Here is an 18,758-nt window from a genome sequence, read left to right as displayed (position 1 = left end):
ATATTTTATTGTTACTACTTAGTGGTTTACCTAAGAGCTATATATAAAAATGGATGGTGACTCCATGTATATTGCCTAGGGTTTTCATTTAGTAGACATTTTGTGGTTTTTGTCAGCGATAGAATATTAGTATAGGGTGGTCAGTTTAAACATTCAAACATACAGATTAAAATTTATTAAAATGAGGTCTATGTAGGGTTTTTATTTATTTTTAATTCAAATAGGAGTGTAACATTTGGGAATTTATAACATGCTAGGCACTAAGCCCTTTACGTCTGTTTTCTTCAGTTCATCCTCACAACAGTTCTGGAAGAAGTACTACTGTTATTTATCCCTATTTTACAAGTAAGGTTAGGTGTGTTGCCCAGGTTCTGTCAGTGGTTTAAATGATGGTGCTATGATTTAAAGTCAGGAAGTGAGATTGCAGATTATGAGCTCTTAGTCACTATGTGGTGTCCAGCCTTACCAGCCAGACCAGGATAGACCCATTACACAAGAGTGGGAGCAAAGAGAGAAATGAGGAATACAAGACACAGACAGTGTAAACATTCTAGGTAATTTTTTTTCTTTTTGTTGCAAAGTTAAAAATGTCATTTAAACATTAAATGCTTGTCGTATTTCTCAATGTATATATGTTTGATAATCTCTTTAACACTGAATTTTGTATTTTTTTGTAATTTTAAAGCCTGTTCTATGAAATGTTGTAGGATGGCTTATAATAAATGTCTTATTTGCCAGTAAGTAAAAAATATTAAAAAATTTAAAATAAGATACAATTAAAAAATAATTGTTTTTTTAATCCTAAAAAATAATTGTTTAATTGTGTAACAATCCTAAATTGTTACAATTTCAACTGCTATGTTACTGACATTTTTAAAAGGCTAGAAGGCATATAGACTTAGAGGGGAGGTATGTATCTCTCTATCACATTACCCGAATCATTCAAATAAGTATTTTTATGTATTTTATTTTATAGGGATTACAACAACCAATGTAAGTGTAATTGGTCAGCGTATGAACTCTGGGTTTGGATGTGGTGATTTTGAAGATAATAGGTCATACGACATTTCATCTAGTGTTTTAAAAATACAAAATAAGGAACACCCAAGACATAAGCATACAAAAGGTTGGTAAATTTCATGACAAGTTAAAGTTTAAGACCAAATGTCTTTAAATCAGAATCCCCCCAAAGCATGCCAATAAACAACTGCGATTTCTCCATTTTGATATTTTTTTCTCTTACCCTTTTGCCGATAATGTTATTTAAATAATTTTGCTAAGTAGGAGAACACACCAATTCATCTATTGGCTTATGGGCTTGCCTGAGGAGCTATTGCGACTGAGGAGGCAGGGTAGCAACTGCCCAACAGGTTAAAACTAGGGAATCCTTACTGATACTGTCCCCTACCCCCAGAACACACACACTCACATTTTTTAAATAAGACACTTTACCACTAAGATGGGGTGGAGAAATCATATTAGTAAATGACTCTCAAATGCCTACTTAGGCTACAACCATGAGTAAAACTACAAACAGGAGTATAATAATTTCCCTGTAGGAGAACCTGGGAAGGCTTCTTTGTTTGCCCTAATAATTTACATTCTTTGTTTTTTTAACTTAGTTAGCAAGTTGCATTTCTGTTATTGTCCTGTCCATGTTTCAGACATCTTATTATAGCTACATTTTAAAAATTTCTCTTCCGGTAAGGAGTGATTTTAAGGGGTATAAATATTTAAATAGAATAATTAGAAGTCATCCAGTGAGTAAGAAGCTTCCCTTTTTTTTGTATGACAGCAGTGGTTGTAATAAGGTCAACTTTTATTATTTCTAGTATCTTAAGTCATATGTGTGCAGGCAATTAGGCATTCTAGGACATGTATATTTTTTGTGGAAGTAAATTAAGAGATCTTGATTAGAAACTTTTTTTGTAAATTTCTTAAATTTTAATCCATAATACAATTCAATATCTGTTCTTTGTGGAAGAGATTAGTTATTCATTGTTTTTTTTTCTTTAAAGATTTTATTTATTTATTTCTAGAGAGAGGAGAAGAAAGAGAGGGAGAGAAACACTGATGTGTGGTTGCCTCTTGCATGCCTCCTACTGGGGACCTGGCCTGAAACCCAGGCATGTGCCCTGACTGGGAATTGAACTGGTGACTGTTTGGTTCTCAGGCCAGCACTCAATATACACCATCCAGGGCAATTATTCATTGTTTTTATAAAAGAGAATGACAGGGGTTTTTTTTCATATTTATTTTTTTTAATATTTATTTATCTTTAGAGGGGAAGGGAAGGAGAGAAGGAGAGAAATATCAATGTATGGTTGCCTCTCATGAGTCCCCTGCTGGGAACTGGCCTGCAACCCAGGCATGTGCCCCGACTGGGAATCAAACCACGATCGTGTGGTTCGCAGGCCCGAGCTCAATCCACCGAGCTACACCAGCCAGGGCTCATCTTTATTTTTATAATGATAATTGTTTTGAAGTAATTGCTAAATATATTGATTCACTGCAAGTAGTATCCATTTTTGGACCGCAGAATCATAAAAATATGTATATCTTTTGACCAGCAGTTGATCTTGTAGTCAACAAGAATAAACATGTTCAAACCCAAACTTACCTTCCTTTCAGACCTGTTTCCCTTCCTTTGTTACCCATTTCTGATACTAGCATCAGCATTTTCTCAGTTATGGAGACTTAAAACTTGAGCATCTTTTCCTTACCCTCCAAGTTTAATCAGTGGCCCATCCTACCAGTACTTCTTAGTTTAACCCAGGCCTTCATTACCTGTCCCTGATCATTACAGGAGCTTTCAGCTCAGACATCTTGCCTTTTATTTTTTGTCTCTTTTTATGCAGGCTGCATACTCAGCCAGAATTCTCTTAAATAAAGACACCCTCTCTAACATTTTCAGAATCTTTAGTGGTTCCCTGTTCCCACGTAATAAATTTTTTACTCTGCAGCTTAATTTTTCATATCCTTAAGAATCTTACCTTAGCTTAACTTTTTTTTTTGCATGATTTCTTACTGTTGTACTGCCTTTCATGTCTTATGCTTTTGCATTTTTAGTACTAGCAGTTTTCTTAGTTAGCATGTATTGTCTGCCTACATGTCGTTTCCCAATCTTAATGTGTCCAGGTCCTGTCTGCTCTTTGAATACTGGCTTAAAAGCCAATTTTTTAGAAAGCTTTCCCCACTGTCCTGGGCTGAAGTAGGTTAAGATACTGAAAAATAAAGATACTATTATCTTTATATCCCTCTTATGCTTTGTATATAAAGGTGCTCAGTGCCACATGTTAAAGGAATGGAGTGGTGATGAGCCATCCAAAACGAACAGTGTAGCTATGGGCACAGTCACTTAAAAATTACATTCTCAAATCTGCTTGAATACTGAGTGCATTGGTACAGTGAATGAAAAGGCTTCCAAAAGAAATATCACAATGAGGTGCATATGTGAGTGACTTCATATTGTAAGAAAACTCAGACTTTTATAGGATTAGATCTCAGAATCACCTCTTCTTCCTGTTCCTCTCCTCTGCTGGTTGCTCTCTGAACCTACTCATTTCTAACATGATAACAATCTGGATCCCAATGAATGACTTGAGAAAGTGATTAGTAATGGATGCTTAGAGTGTCAGCAAACTAGATTTCTTGAGTTAATATTTTTCTTTCTCTACTTGAATATATTGGACAAAATTAACAAAAAGTAATTATATAAGGATAGTTTATGGCTAAAGGATCTTCTAAAATGTTTTCCTTTATATTTTAGAACTGAAATTTGAGCAATATTTCTTTCAATACATCTTCGTTTAGAAGAAAATATAGTGTAAAAAGTAAAAGTAACATTAAAAATGATTAGTTATGTCAGCCTCTTTGATAAATGAAGTTAAATTACTTAAAGATAACATGCTCTTTATATATTTTCTCATGAAGTTTGTCTAATTATTGAATCATCTCTTGGTAGTTTATATATAAATTTTATGTTTGTGGATTATTGTTGAGAAAATTGTTTCATTTACTGAAATTTTCTTCGCGTTGTTACTGAACACCTGCTGGGGTTATCTGATGTTTCTGTTAGTTAGCATGTGCTGTCACATGAACATTAATTTTGATTATTCTAAACTATACTTAAAGGAAAATATGAAAAATGATCACCTACATGGGTGTCTTTCTTTAATCTCTGCCATGTTCACACATAGCCAAAACAAGTCATTAGCTTTAGCAAGTTAGCAAAGTAATTTATCTGCTTAATTTTTGTCACATTTTATTTATTGACTAATTATTTTTGTCTGATACATATAATTATTATTGCCTTTTTTCATGTTCACACAAAGATATGAGTATACATAACAGGTTTTTCAAGTAATATACTGTATATGTTCTTCTCTTTGCTTTTTTTTACTTTATTTTTTTTTTACATATATTTGACATACACTATTGTATTAGTTTCAGGTGTACAATGCAGTGATTAGACATTATATAACTTACTATGTGATTAGCCCTGTAAATTTAGAACCCATCTGACACCACATAGTTCCTACAGTATTATTGACTATATTCTCTTTGTTGTACTTTATAATCCCATGACTGTTCTGTAACTATGAGTTTATACTTTGAAATCCCTTCACCTTTTTCACCATCTCCCCAACACCCTTTGCATCTGGCAACTGTCATAATATTCTCTGTATCTAAAGTCTGTTTCTGTTCAGCTTGTTCATTTATTTTGTTTTTTTGGTTCTACATGTCAGTGAAATCATATAACATTGTATTCCTCTGTCAGACATGTGTCACTCGGCATGATACCTTCTAGGTATACCCATGGTGTTGCAGATGGCAAGATTTCATTCTGTTTTTATGGCTAGATCATATTCCATTGTACAAATCCATCACTGCTTCATCTGTTGATGGACATTTAGGTTACTTCCATGTCTTGTCTGTTGTAAATAATGCTGTATTGAACATATGCATGTATATATCTTTTTGATTTAGTGCTTTGGGCTTCTTTAGATAAACACCCAGAACTGGAATTGCTGGGTCATCCTTTGTCTCTTGTTATATAGTCTTTGTTTTAAACTTTATTTCATCTGGTATTAGTATTGCTACCCCGGCTTTTGATTGTTTGCTTGTTTGTTTCCATTTTCAGGGAATATCTTTTCCACCCCTATCTCGATCTTTATGTGTGTGGGGTTTTTAAAAAATACTTTATTTATTTATTTTTAGACAGAGGGGAAGAGAGGGAGAAAGAGAAAGAGAGAAACATCAATGTGTGGTTGCCTCTCACATGCCCCTTTCTGGGGACCTGGCTCACAACCCAGGCACATGCCCTTACAGGGAACTGAACCAGCAACCCTTTGGTTCTCAGGGCAGCACTCAGTCCATTGAGCCACACCAGCCAGGGCCATGTGTGCTTTTTGATCTGAACTGAAACTCTTGTAGACAACATACATAAGGGTCTTGTTTTCCATTCAGCCTCCATATATATGTCTCTTGATTGCAAAATTTAACCCATTTGCATTTAAGTTAATTGTTGCTAGATAGTATTTATTGCCATTTTATTATTCATATTTTCAATCTTTTTTTCTTCTTGTTAAAGAAGACCTTTTAACATTTCTTACAATACTCGTTTGGTGGTAATGAATTCCTTTAGCTTTTTTGTGTTTGGGAAGCTCTTTATTCTTCAATTCTAAATGATGGCTTTGCTGGGTAGAGTACGTCCTTGTTTTTCATCACTTTGAATATTTTGTGCCAGTCTCTTCTGGCCTGCAAAGTTTTTGTTAAGAAATCAGCTGACATTCTTACAACATCTTCCTTGTAGGTAACTAACTGATTTTCTCTTGATGCTTTTAAGATTCTCTCTTTGTCTTTAACTTTTGGCATTTGAATTATGATATGTATTCATGTGGGCCTCTTTGGGTTCATTTTGTTTGAATTTCTCTGTACTTCCTAGATTTGAATGTCTATTTCCTTCACCAGGTTAGGGAAGTTTCCTGTCACTTTCCCATAGCTTTTCAAATCTTTGCTCTCTGTCTCTTCCTCAGGGAGCACCTTCAGAGCTAAGACATCCTTCTTGATTTTTATCTCCTTCATGTGTGTGTGAGATAAGCTTGTTCCATGTCTCTGCCCCTCCTACCAGTTTCAGTGTGGCTTCTTCTTTATATCTTTAGTTGTAGGACTTGCGTTCATCTAGATTTCTGGAGGTTATGAATGATGATTGTTCTGTAGTTTAGTTATAATTCTGATTTGGTTGTAGGATGATTTGAGTACTGTGTTTATCTATACCTCTCTCTTGACTGGATATTTGCTTAATTTATTTAAGCAGTTTTTAAATTAAATTTACCATGGTTTTCTTTCACAGGCCCTAAATTAATTGTATTTTGCTTATTTTTCTACCTTATAACATTCATCTGACATAGACTTATTGAATACCTACTATGTGCCAAGCACTATACTAATTGGCCCCGGAAAAGAATGATGATCAAAACTAGACATAGGTTCTATTCCCATAGAGCTTAAAGTCTAGTAGGAGAGAGGATAATTAAATAAATAATTACAAACCGAGGTGAAAGTTAACCTAGGAAAGTACAGATTGCTGTGAGATTGACTTGATCGGTTTCCAAGGGTTAGAGGCTTTACTTCATGGTTACCCTTTTGTTACCCTTGACAATCACGCTCTGCCTGTTTTCTTGTGCATCTTTCCCACTAACCTGGGCATGTATAAACTTCTTAAAGAAAAGAGGGTTTCTTTTCTCTATGGTGCCTAGTCTATACTGAGTATTCTAATGATATTTATTGAATTAATGAATATGTGTGAATAAGTACATTGTAAATTCTTTGTATGAAATAAATTTCCACTTTTTAAAACAATATTACAAAAAGGAAAATAAAATATCATACCATGCTATCCTAAAATACTATGTAATATATAATAAGTATTTTTAAATGTTGGCTTTTTTTTTCTTTAGGATTTACAGGGTCATCATCAAATTTACAACAGATTTCCAGTTCTGACTTTACATCCACAAATACCTTATCAGAAGATTCAGTAGTAGTTGTTGGAAAAGGTATTTCAAAATTATTTAGCTTTTTAATTGTATTTTGTTAAAATACAAAATATTTTATGCACATAAACAAAATATTTTGCACATAAGCAAAATATATCAGTAAAGAATAGAGAAGAGTGTGATTCAGGTGCTGAATAGAACTTTCTTTTTGAAAAGTTATTGAAAGAATTAGACGTGAATACTTCATATTTCTATTTTCTAGACTATAGTAAATTCATGTCCGTAATTTTCAGATAAATTTTTTGTGTACATAATAGCTACAATTTGGATACTTCTAAGACTTTTTTAGGATAGCTAAGGCAGTTTTATCATAGTTTAAATTCAAATGGTGGTTCTTATTTGTAAGCTTTTAGTAATCAGTATAACAATATAATTTTATTACTGCTTGTATAGTGTCTAGCCAAATCAGAATTAACACCTGTTCTATATTTCAGGAGGGTTAAGAGACCTTTGAAACACAGTTGCAAATATCCTTTAAAATTAGGTGGGCTTTTCCAGCTTTATTCATGTTTAATTGATGAGTAAAATTGTAAGATACTTAAAGTGTAAAACTTGATAACTGGATATACATATGCATTGAGAAAGGATTCCCCTACCACATCCTAACTAGTCTATTTTTTAATTGAAAAACTAGAACATAATGATAGGCATCAAGGGTATACATCTTATTTTGGGTAAATAGAATGAAATGTCTGGAAAGCATTCCTAAATTCTTTGCCTGATAGAGTCTCATTAGGTTATTTTAAGGCCCTCCTCAGATTGCTTCCAACCTACTCTTACAAACTTATTTTCTGTTATTTTCCTACTTGCCTTGTAACAAACCAGTTTATTCACTTCACATACAGGCTTTATACTTGTTTAACTCTGCTTATAAGTATCTCTATTTTATAGGATGTCCTTCCCTCCTTCCTCCATCTCCAAATCCATTGTGTTGTGGGGGTTTTTTTAAAGAATTTTTAAGAAAGACTTTTTAATATATGCTATTGATTATGCTATTACAGTGTCCCATTTCCCCCCTTCATTCCCCTCCACTCTGCAGACTCTTTCCCACCCACATTTCCCCCTTTAATTCATGTCCATGTGTCATAAGTTCTTTAGCTTCTATATTTCCCATAATATTCTTGCCCTTCCCATGTCTATTTTCCACCTACCATCTATGCTACTTAGTCTCTGTACCTTTTCCCCCCTCTCCTCCTCCCACTCCCCTGTTGCTAACCCTCCATCTGATCTCCATTTCTGTGATTCTGTTTCTGTTCTAGTTTGCTTAGTTTGTTTTTGTTTTAGGTGTGGTTGTTAATAATTGTGAGTTTTCTGTCATTTTACTGTTTATGTTTTCTATCTTCTTTTTCTTAGATAAGTCCCTTTAACATTTCATGTAATAAGGGCTTGGTAATGATTAACTCCTTGAACTTGACCTTATCTGAGAAGCACTCTATCTGTCCTTCCATTCTAAATGAAAGCTTTGCTGGATAGAGCAATCTTGGATGTAGGTCCTTGTCTTTCATGACTGGGAATACTTCTTTCCAGTCCCTTCTTGCCTTCAAGGTCTCTTTTGAGAAATCAGCTGACAGTCTGATGGGAACTCCTTTGTAGGTAACTGTCTCCTTAACTCTTGCTGTTTCTAGGATTCTTTCCTTCATTTTAATCTTGGGTAATGTAACTATGATGTGCCTTGGTGTGTTCCTCCTTGGGTCCACCTTCTTTGGGACTCTCTGAGCTTCCTGGACTTCCTGGAAGGTCTATTTTTTTTTTTGGCCAGATTGGGGAAGTTCTCCTTTATTATTTGTTCAAATAACTTTTCCACTTGTCACTCTTCCTCTTCCCCTCTGGTTCCCCTATAATTTGGATATTGGAACATTTAAAGATATCCTGGAGGTTCCTAAGATGTCCTGGAGATGTTCTCTCCTCATGTTTTGAATTCTTGTTTCTTCATTCTTTTCTGTTTGGTTGTTTCTTTCTTCCTTCTGGTCCATTCCATTGATTTGAGTCCCCGTTTTTTCCCCATCACTATTGTTTCCCTGTGCAGTTTTCTTCATTTCACTTAGTGTAGTCTTCATTTTTTCATCTAATTTGCAACCATATTCAACCAATTCTGTGAGCATCCTGATCACCAGCGCTTTGAAGTGTGCATCTGATAGGTTGGCTGTTTCTTCGTCGCTTAGTTGTATTTGCTGTGGAGCTTTGATCTGTTCTGTTTGGGCCATTTTTTGGTCTTGTTGTGCCTGTTACTTAGTGAGCGGCGGAGCCTTAGGTGTTCACCAGGATGGGGCAACCCACGTGGCTGGGTTGTGATGCTGTACGTGGGGTACGCGGGGTCCAAGAGGGAACAATGGCACTTGCTCTGCTTTCTGTCGGATTTCAGTCACTTCTGATGCTTCCCCCAAGCAAACTGGGCCCTTTGGTGCTGATTCCCAAGTGGGTGAGCTTGTGTATGTTCTAGGACCCTATGGGTCTCTCCAACGAACTCTCCTGTGGGCTGGGAGTTTCTCCTGCTGCCTCAACTCCCATCGGTGTTTTCAGTTGGTGTTTTGAGGCTTTATTTCCCAAGCTGGGCCCCTGGGTTGCTCAGTCTGTCTCGCTCCCCAGTTTCACCTGGTTTATCTGTGTGCCAATGTGGTACCGCCTACTGCCTTGTACTCTGTGCCCAGCTTCACAATCGCTGCCTCACTGGGTCTGCCTGTTGCTATCCTGCACCTGGGGTCCATCTGCTGCCATCTTATGCACCCGGGGTTTGTCAGCTGCTGCCTTGCATGCTCAGTGCCACCGCTTTTTTTGTTGTAACCCCTCTCTGCCTGGCCAACTGACTTTGCCCCTCCTACTGGTCTGGATGAATGTGTCTATTTTAACTCCTTGGTTGTTGGAGTTCCATACGGTTCAATTTTGTGTCAGTTCTGGTTGTTATTTTGTTTCTAAATTCTTGTTGTCCTTATTTTGGTTCTACGAGGAAGGCACAGTGAGTCTACCTACACCTCCATCTTGGCAGGAAGTCCTCTCCAAATCCATTGTGTTTTCCAATCACCACTCAAATCTTTGTTCATTGAAACCATCTCAAACACAGAGCATACCAACCTTTTCTTCCTGTGAACTCATAACTTACATATGTCATTTGACATTATGTCTTGTGATACTCTTATAATTCTGTTAAGGTATATGCTTTTATATTTTATGATTATTTAACATTTTTTATTAACTATGTGATTTATTTTTTAAAGTCAATGGCCTTGTATTTTTTAAATTCATTTACTTATTATTTTTTTTAGAGAGGGGAAGGGAGGGAGAAAGAGAGGGGGAGAAACATCAATGTGTGGTTGCCTGTCACGTGGCCCCCACTGGGGATTTGGCCCAAAACAGGCATGTGGCCTAACTGAGAATTGAACCAGTGACCCTTTGGTTCACAGCCTGCACTCAATGCACTGAACTATTCCAGGTAGAGCTAAATTTTTTATTTATTGATTTTAGAGAGTGTGAGTAGACATTTTTTGTGTGTGTACATAAATAGCTACAGTTTGGATACTTCTAAGACCTTTTTAGGATATCTAAGGCAGTTTTACTGTAGTTTAAATTCAAATGGTAGTTATTTTTGAAAAAACACAGAGGGATACATCGATTTGTTGTTCCACTTATTTATGCATTTATTGGTTGATTCTTGTATTTGCCCTGACTAGGGATTGAACCCCCAACCTTGACATATTGGGACAACACTCTAACTAAAACTAAGCTACTGAAGCAGGCTGACAAGAGCCCTGTCTTAAACTGTGTTATCCAGAGGGATATCACATAAATATTTAATGGCAATTTGGTTGTTCATTGATTTCAGGAGTATTTGGAAGTCCTAATTCAGCGCCAGCAACCTGCAGCCAATCAGTGACATCTTCTGTGGAAAATGGGGATAAATTTTCAGTTAAACAAAATATTGAACCACCATCAGGGATTTATGGAAGAGCAGTTCAACAAAGTATTCCATCATATCTTGATGTTAAGAATGAAAAAGATGTAAGGGTATTTGCTTAATTTTAGGGTGGTAACTTTAAGCCTATACTAAATTATTGTTTTGTATCTATCAGATTTGGGTTGGTGAGTGTTCAATTGAAAATTTTAAAATTTCAGTATAATTGAAAATTCAGATGTTTAGTCATTTAAATAATAAATGGGTTTTTAAACCACCAGATATATTCACATTCTGGTATAGAGCATCTAATACTATACATGTACTATGCATGTATATGTGTATGTGTATATGTAAACAATTTTCTGGGATACAATTAACAGACTAATATCCTGAGGCACAAATTCAGTTGGATAATAGCACTGTATAATTCTACTCTATTTTAGAATTCCTGAAATAAGAATGAAGAAATGTAGTTTATTTTGTATATAGATATTTAATGCCTATATACAGTTACCTCAGATGAAGGTAGTTATTTTAAATATCAAATTCCCTGAATACTTTCAGATATTTGAACTCTTTCATGCAGATCAAAATTTCTGTTTCAAAATCTACTTTTGACAAGATAAAACAAAAGAGAAGAGAGGAAAAAGAACCTTTTGACATTAAAGATTGTGAAAAGAAGGAACAGAATCCTGGGGGACAAATGAAACATATAGGAACCGAGAAAATGGCATCTGAAAGTAAGTGGAACTTTGCTTGTGGTGTGTTTTTCTAACTATTAATATTTTAAAGCTAGTGTACTATCATTTAGCTGAAGGTCATAGACATGGCTAATAGTGGAATATGCTGAAATATGCAAGACCCAGTAGCTTCTATTATAATAAATATTATTTCTCATAAAGAGGAAGTTGATCGATTGTTTTTCTATTTTCTAGACTTAAATATTTTTGAAGATGAGGTGGGAATATCCAAAAATGAGAGTTGCTCTTTAGAGAACAGTACTTTCAACCCTCTTTTCAAAGATGGGGCCAGTTTTAAAAGGTCATCATCTTTAGTGTTCTCAGATTCAGGTAAGTTAACTTGTTTAAATGTAAAGAGTACTGTCACAAATGCTTGTTAAACTGAAGGGACCACATCTGGTAGTTCATTTGTGATGGAGAGAGTGTAAACTAGAAGGAATCCTTAGATATACCTGGCTTTTTAAATGATGTGGGGAACCCTGCCCCACAGTGTCCCCTGGAGTCACAGATGAATTGAGGCTATCAATGTAAGATCCACTTGGGTAGGAAAGGCTGGCTAATCTCTCAGAGGAGAGGAGCCCTGAGCCCTGAGGCTGTTATTAATAACTATATGTGCAGGGGTATACAGGGTCCATGCAAAGCTTATCAATCAATGTCTACAGGCCATAGTTACAGAAAACAGATATTATCTATAGATAATAATTGAGGAAACCAGAGGTCTGCCTCAGGTCAGGGTCTTTTAGATCTACTGACTTCCAGAGGGTGGTTAAGGCGTGGTTCATGAGATTAGGAGTTCACTCCTTCTGCTTTGGTTTTAGATATCTGATTCCTGGCAACAGGGCTAATGCAAAGGGAAGCCTCAAGGGGTATAATGCATTCTTTAGGCCTGATTTCCCATGGGAAACCTTGGTGCTAGTGTCAGGTCATTCCTGCCTCCCAGCATTCCCAGCGTTCTGGTTAAGACTTACATTACAGACCCTTATTCAAGGCCTGGCTTGAATTCCCAATACTACACAAAGTGGTCCCCAACAAAATATCAGTTCTCCCTTTTAATTAGCTTTGTGACCTGGAAACAGGACTCATTTTCTACCCTGATAAATATTTAAATTATCTCAAAAGTCCAGATTATCGCCAAGATCTCTTCTGTATTCCCTGCAAATATTTCTGTTTTGCTGAGGAGTGATTTCCCATTTTATAGGTAAGGTAACTGAGATTATGAAGCAGGTTTGTATTAGGTCATGATTTTTTAAAATTATCTGTATAATTTATTCTGTCTCTCACTGAGTACTTACAAGGTTCTATACTTGGCCGGGAGTAGGTTCCATGTTTCCTGTATTGTGTGTTTTTTTTTAACTGTGGCCGAATTTATTAAAATGACTGCCAAGTGCTGTACTACATTCCTGACTCTTTTGTAACTGTACAGCTTATCCTGGGAGTGAAGTCCAGGTGGAAAGGCAATGTCCCTGGTCTCTGCAGACAGGCCTCCAAGGCCCTGATGCACTTTCCTTGGGCACTGGCTTGGACAGGAGCGGGCCAGTTAACAAGGGGCCCTGGGCCATCCATGTCACAGCCACCTCTGTGGACATTTGGAATAGGGCTGAGCCACTATGGCAGACATTGGCCACTGTCAGCAATAGGGGATGTGGGCCCTTCTTATTCATCCATTTCCGTCTACTGGCATAGGACCAGATTACTCTTCCTTGTGAGAATCCACAGCCAACTTTATACAGGAGTCACATAGTGGAAATAGAAATGCCCATCCCGAAGGGGGCATGTCCATGGAGTTTCAAAATAACAAAGACCATCAGCTCCTCAGTCTTCTAGGACAGTTTTCTCAGCCTTTGGGAAAATAAAAACATTAATTCCCACTTGTAAAAATACATGCAAGGTGAGCCATGTCAAATGGTCTCAGTAAATATATCCCACTGCCTAATTTTCAAGATACTTTATTTATAAAAACAGGACACAGCACTAAGCTTCTAGCTTGTTCTGCCACAATGTACAAGCTACAAATGCTTGCTTGGTAGCTGAGGGGCATTCTTTAGTAGAATTTGAAAACTGAGTAAAATCCCACATAAAACAAGTATTTAAATAGTTTCTATAGAAACACAGATAAGTGTGATCCCATCTCCTCATCTTTCATAATATTCCATTTGTGCCAACGCTACTTACAAAGGCATTTCAAAACTATCAGTAATTCATTGAGTACTTACAAGGTTCTGTCCCTGACCAAGAGTAGGCTCTATGTGTCCTGTATTGTTTTTAAAAATATCGAATAGGTCTTAGTTATAGTAGCAACTAGGTAAAATCAGAAATTGAAATGAATTATTGTGGGAACTAAAACAAACAGTAAGGATTATTATTTTTGTTTATCATTATTAATTATTTCTGAGGAATAAACTGTATGAACTATAATAAACAATCTTAAATTTATGTTGGATCTGAAGTCTAGGTATTAACCAAGAAAACCAGGGAGTATAGAAAAAATACATAAGTACATTGATACCTCGGTACTCATTGTTAATTTGTTCTGGAACTCATGATGAGAGCCAGAACCAACGAGGGCTGAGCAATGAAGCATTTTTCTTTTGCGGGGTGGCATTGTGATTCATACAAGTTCTAGCAAGTGTGATAACTCCCAAGCAAGCACCAAGGACTAAAACATTTTTTTCTCATGAAAATGCAACCAGTATAGGGTTTGACAAGTTTTGAAGCCTACAAGTACTGAAGTATGACAGTATGACCTTGTACAACATATTTAACCTTCTCAGAGATAAATATAAAAGAGATTTGAACTAATCTAGATAAATGTCTGAGGTTCTTTCTAGCTTGTATTTCTTTTATAATGCAAGATGTCTTGAAAACTTAAAAATCTGTATCCTAAAGATGACTACCAAAAGGGAGGTTTGGCAGGGAAGTTGAAATAGGTGAGAGGAGTCAAAAGGTACAAATTTCTAGTTACAAATTAAATAAGTAACGGGGATATAATGTACAGAGTGGTGACTAGAGTTAATAATACTATATGGTACATTTGAAAGTTGCTAAGTAAGTGAATCTTAAAAGTTTTGCCCTGGCTGATGTGGCTCAGTGGATTGAGTGTTGGACTTAGAAGCAAAGGGTTGCCGGTTTGATTTCTGGTCAGGTCACATGCCTGAGTTGCGGGCCAGGTCCCCAGTAGGTGGTAGGCAAGGGGCAGTTGCACACTAACGTTTCTCTCTCTCTCTTTCTCCCTTCCCCTCTTTCTAAAAATAAATAAAATCTTTTTTAAAAATGAGTTCTCATTACAAGAACAAAAAATTTTCCCCAGTGGGTGTGGCTCAGTGGATGGAGCACCTGCCTTTGAACCAAAAGGTAGCCAGTTCCATTACCAGTCAAGGCATGTGCCTGGGTTGCGGACCACGTCCCCAACTGGGGGCGTGTAAGAGAAAAATGATTGATGTATGTTCCTCTTGCACATTGGTGTTTCCCTTTCTCCCTCCTTTCCCCTCTAAAAATTAATAAAAATTTTAAAAGAAAAAAATTGTAACTATATGGTGACAATGGTCGCTAGACTTACTGTGGAGATTATTTTGCACTGTCTACAAATACGGAATCATTGTTATCCTCCTTAAACTAATATAATGTTACATGTTAATCATACCTCAATTTAAAAAAATAAAAATTTGTTTTAAAAATTTTAGTAATTGTTGAGATTATGCCTAATGAGAGATTTTGGCCTATGGAATTACTGGATAAACATGGCCCAAAGAATGGGTTAAGTGTTATTCGTTCATGAAGTTTAAGCCTGTTAGCATTCTCAAATAATTTCACTATTAATGTCAGGTAATCTATGGGGAGAAAAACACACAAAACTCCTTGCTTAAGCTATTAGTTACCAGTAGCAAATAGTACAAATAGCAACAAGTCATAAATTTTTAGGTATTCCTTCTTGCTAGAGACATCAACTAATTCTGTGATTTTTGCCTATAATGGAGGCTTCACAGTTTTTGTTTCTAGGAAGCAAAGGATAGTGCTTCCTTAAAGTCCACCCTTGTATTATTTCAACAGAAGTATATGCTTACAAGATAAATACAAAAAGTGAAAGTAAACTTTTAGAAACTATTTTAACAGTTTGACATCACCATGACAGTTTTATTGTATTTTATAAGAATGTCAGTATACAAGGGAAGTTTTAAAAAAAACTTAGTTTGATCATTACTGCTTGAGGTTGATACTCAGTGCACCTCCTTTTCTAAACTACAATTTTGTTTAATTTTGTTTCATTTTTTCACCTGAAAAAATGAATACAGATATAACTTACAAGGCTGAAATTTGGTGTTTATCTACATCTCCATAATGACTTATTCTTTCTATAATTGAGGTGGAGTAGATATAGAAAAGGAATCCTTAAAACTTTAGCATCAATTTCTTCATAATGTACAAATAATATAACTGTCAGATAGGGTTCTTGGATGAATGAAATTAGATTGTGTAAGTGAAGCACTTAGCACAAGGCCAGGCAAAATCTTAATAAATAATGGCTAGTATTTTGTATTTGTTATTCTTTCTGGGTTGTGACATTCTAAAGCTGAAGGATTTTACTTATACATACCAGTTGTTTTTTTTAAGTTAGGATTTTTTTCTTTTTAATTTTAATTGTTGTTCAAGTTATACATACCAGTCTTATATATGAAACCTAATGAAAATACATCTGAATCACCAAAAATAATAAAATGAGAGTGAGTGCTTCAGCAGCACATATACTAAAATTGGAACACAGAGATTAGCACGGCCCCTGTGCAAAGATGACACACAAATTTGTGAAGTATAATTAAATTTTTTTTATTTTTGCCTTAACTCGATTACTCAGTTGTTTAGAACATCTTCCCGAGGTACCAAGGTTGCAGGTTTGATTCCTGGTCAGGGCACATATAAGAATCAGCCAATGAAGGAATAAATAATGAACAACAAAAATCGATGTTTCTCTCCCTTCCTCTCCCTCTCTAAAATCAATAAATAAAATTTTAAAAAAAGTTTAAAGCCGTGGCTGGCATAGCTCAGTGGATTGAGCATAGCTGCAAACCAAAGAGTAGCCAATTCAATTCCTAGCCAGGGCACATGCCTGGGTTACAGGCCAAGTCCCCACTTGGGGGCACACAAAAAGCAACCACACATTGATGTTTCTCTCCTTCCCTTCCTCTCTCTCTAAATATAAATAAAAATAAAATCTTTTCAAATAAGTAAATAATTTTAAAGAAAAATAAAATTAGGTCTATTATATCTGTTGTCAAATCATTTTTACCATGTATGATTTATTTTAACAAAAACTGTTACTAATTTATCACTATAGTAATCCAATATGACATATTTATCTATTTGAACATCTCTTGTCAGGTATGTGATAAATTTCTTGACAGCAGGAATTTTTCCTAGACCTCTTATACAAAATCACAGGTGATAGTGGACCTGGATCTAAATCCAACCTTTGCCACTCATTATCACTGAGACTTTGAATAAATATTTTATCCTCCATTAAACTCAGTTATTTTTACAGCAGCAAAACAGAGATAATGAGAGTACCTAACTCAGCTTTTATGAGAAAATTAAATGGCCCTGGCTGGTGTAGCTCAGTGGATTGAGCACAGCCCTGAGAACCACACGATCGAGGTTTGATTCCCAGTCAGGGCACATGCCTGGGTTGCAGGCCAATTCCCAGCAGGGGGTACGTGAGAGGCAACCACCCATTAATGTTTCTCTCCTTCTCTCCTTCCCTTCCCCTCTAAAGATAAATAAATAAAAATTTAAAAAAAAGAAAATTAAATGTAGTAAAGCTTTTAAAAGAAGTTACAAGATTTGGCACAAAGTATTTAGTAAAAGTAAGCTAACATTGGGAAGGCCTTGTTGCCCTTGAATTTTAAATGCATTTGAACCCATAATTAGCATACAACATCAAGTGAAATATTTGTGTTTCTCATGTATTTTACATAACATCTTGTCACGAATAGCATGATTGATAAATACTTTTATGGTAGTGATTTCCTACTGCCTAACACTACCTTTTTAAGGGTAATATAAACATGAAAAGTAGCTAATAAATCTTTACCCCTTTATAAAGGCCATCACATATTCTGTTTGATCTTTTTGATCTTTTCCTTTCCAACACCTCCTCGTCTTACATTGTGCAGTATCCTCAGGGCAGTAATTACCACGAGCACTTAGGGATGATGGTCTGTTTCCCAACATCGAAGGCAGTGTCTTGCATCTGGAGAATAGTTGATTATGGAAAAAACATTGTTCTTATTACTACACATAGGCTTAGAATTTGTGATATATTATTATTAGTTCTGTGCCAGGAGTAAAAATTGATATTTTACTAGAACTTTATATGCAGATGACCTGAAGCTTCATTTTTAGTTATCTGTTGTATAGTAAAACAGGTATATATTCACAGTTTTACAAAGTGGGATCATATGCTTCTTAGTTCTTAAAGCTAGTCTTTGTTATGTGACTCATAACTGAAAAACCCATCTATATTTACATTATATGTAACAATAATTTTGTGTATAAAAAGTAAAGTTTTAAATAGCTTTGGTATTTGGATACTACATTTTTTGTTGGGCACTAAATTAATAGTACTAGTCCTTATAAGACACATTTATAGAATCTATAATCAGAATATCATTCATATCCCTTTGTATCAGAGTTTCCTGGTACTGTATGTAAGTTTTTTTTTAATTTTAGGCGAAGCATCTCCTGTAGCCATTCCACAGTATAAAGAAAGGATGCCTTCTGTTACTCATAGTCCAGAAATAATGGATTCGTCAGAACTACGACCATTTTCCAAACCAGAAATAGCACTGATAGAAGCCCTGAAGCTTTTAGCTGATGAGGATTGGTAAGTTCACCATTCTTAACTTAAAACTAAGCTGAGTTCCAAAATTTTTCTATGAATTTTTAATTAAAAACCTTGAAACATTTTTTATTAAAATAGTCTTAGAAATAATTATTTTACTTCTTAGGTAGTTTGAATTTTTTTAACTCATTAATGTAGCTGAACTTTGGTTCTATGATTACTATATTTACCAGTTA

The 18,758-nt window shown here is 35.5% G+C and overlaps 1 protein-coding gene and 1 pseudogene across 1 annotated transcript in view; both read left to right on the top strand.

The window, feature by feature from the left end:
* Positions 1-18,758, top strand: part of TOGARAM1 (TOG array regulator of axonemal microtubules 1) — a 98,348-nt gene that overhangs the window by 45,304 nt on the left and 34,286 nt on the right. The window contains exons 8-13 of the mRNA XM_037047210.1: positions 977-1,126; positions 6,963-7,061; positions 10,879-11,054; positions 11,537-11,690; positions 11,886-12,020; positions 18,411-18,564. Of these exons, the coding sequence (XP_036903105.1) occupies positions 977-1,126; positions 6,963-7,061; positions 10,879-11,054; positions 11,537-11,690; positions 11,886-12,020; positions 18,411-18,564 (868 nt within the window). The remainder of the gene's footprint in view (positions 1-976; positions 1,127-6,962; positions 7,062-10,878; positions 11,055-11,536; positions 11,691-11,885; positions 12,021-18,410; positions 18,565-18,758) is intronic.
* On the top strand, positions 16,413-16,509 carry LOC118987856 (uncharacterized; annotated as a pseudogene).

Source organism: Sturnira hondurensis, unplaced genomic scaffold, assembly GCF_014824575.4.
Source record: "Sturnira hondurensis isolate 20B ecotype Veracruz unplaced genomic scaffold, ASM1482457v3 Scaffold0005329, whole genome shotgun sequence".
In the NCBI taxonomy this organism is placed as follows: domain Eukaryota; kingdom Metazoa; phylum Chordata; class Mammalia; order Chiroptera; family Phyllostomidae; genus Sturnira; species Sturnira hondurensis.
The sequence above is the reverse complement of the archived record's forward strand: the minus strand, read 5'-3'. Positions and strand labels throughout refer to the sequence as shown.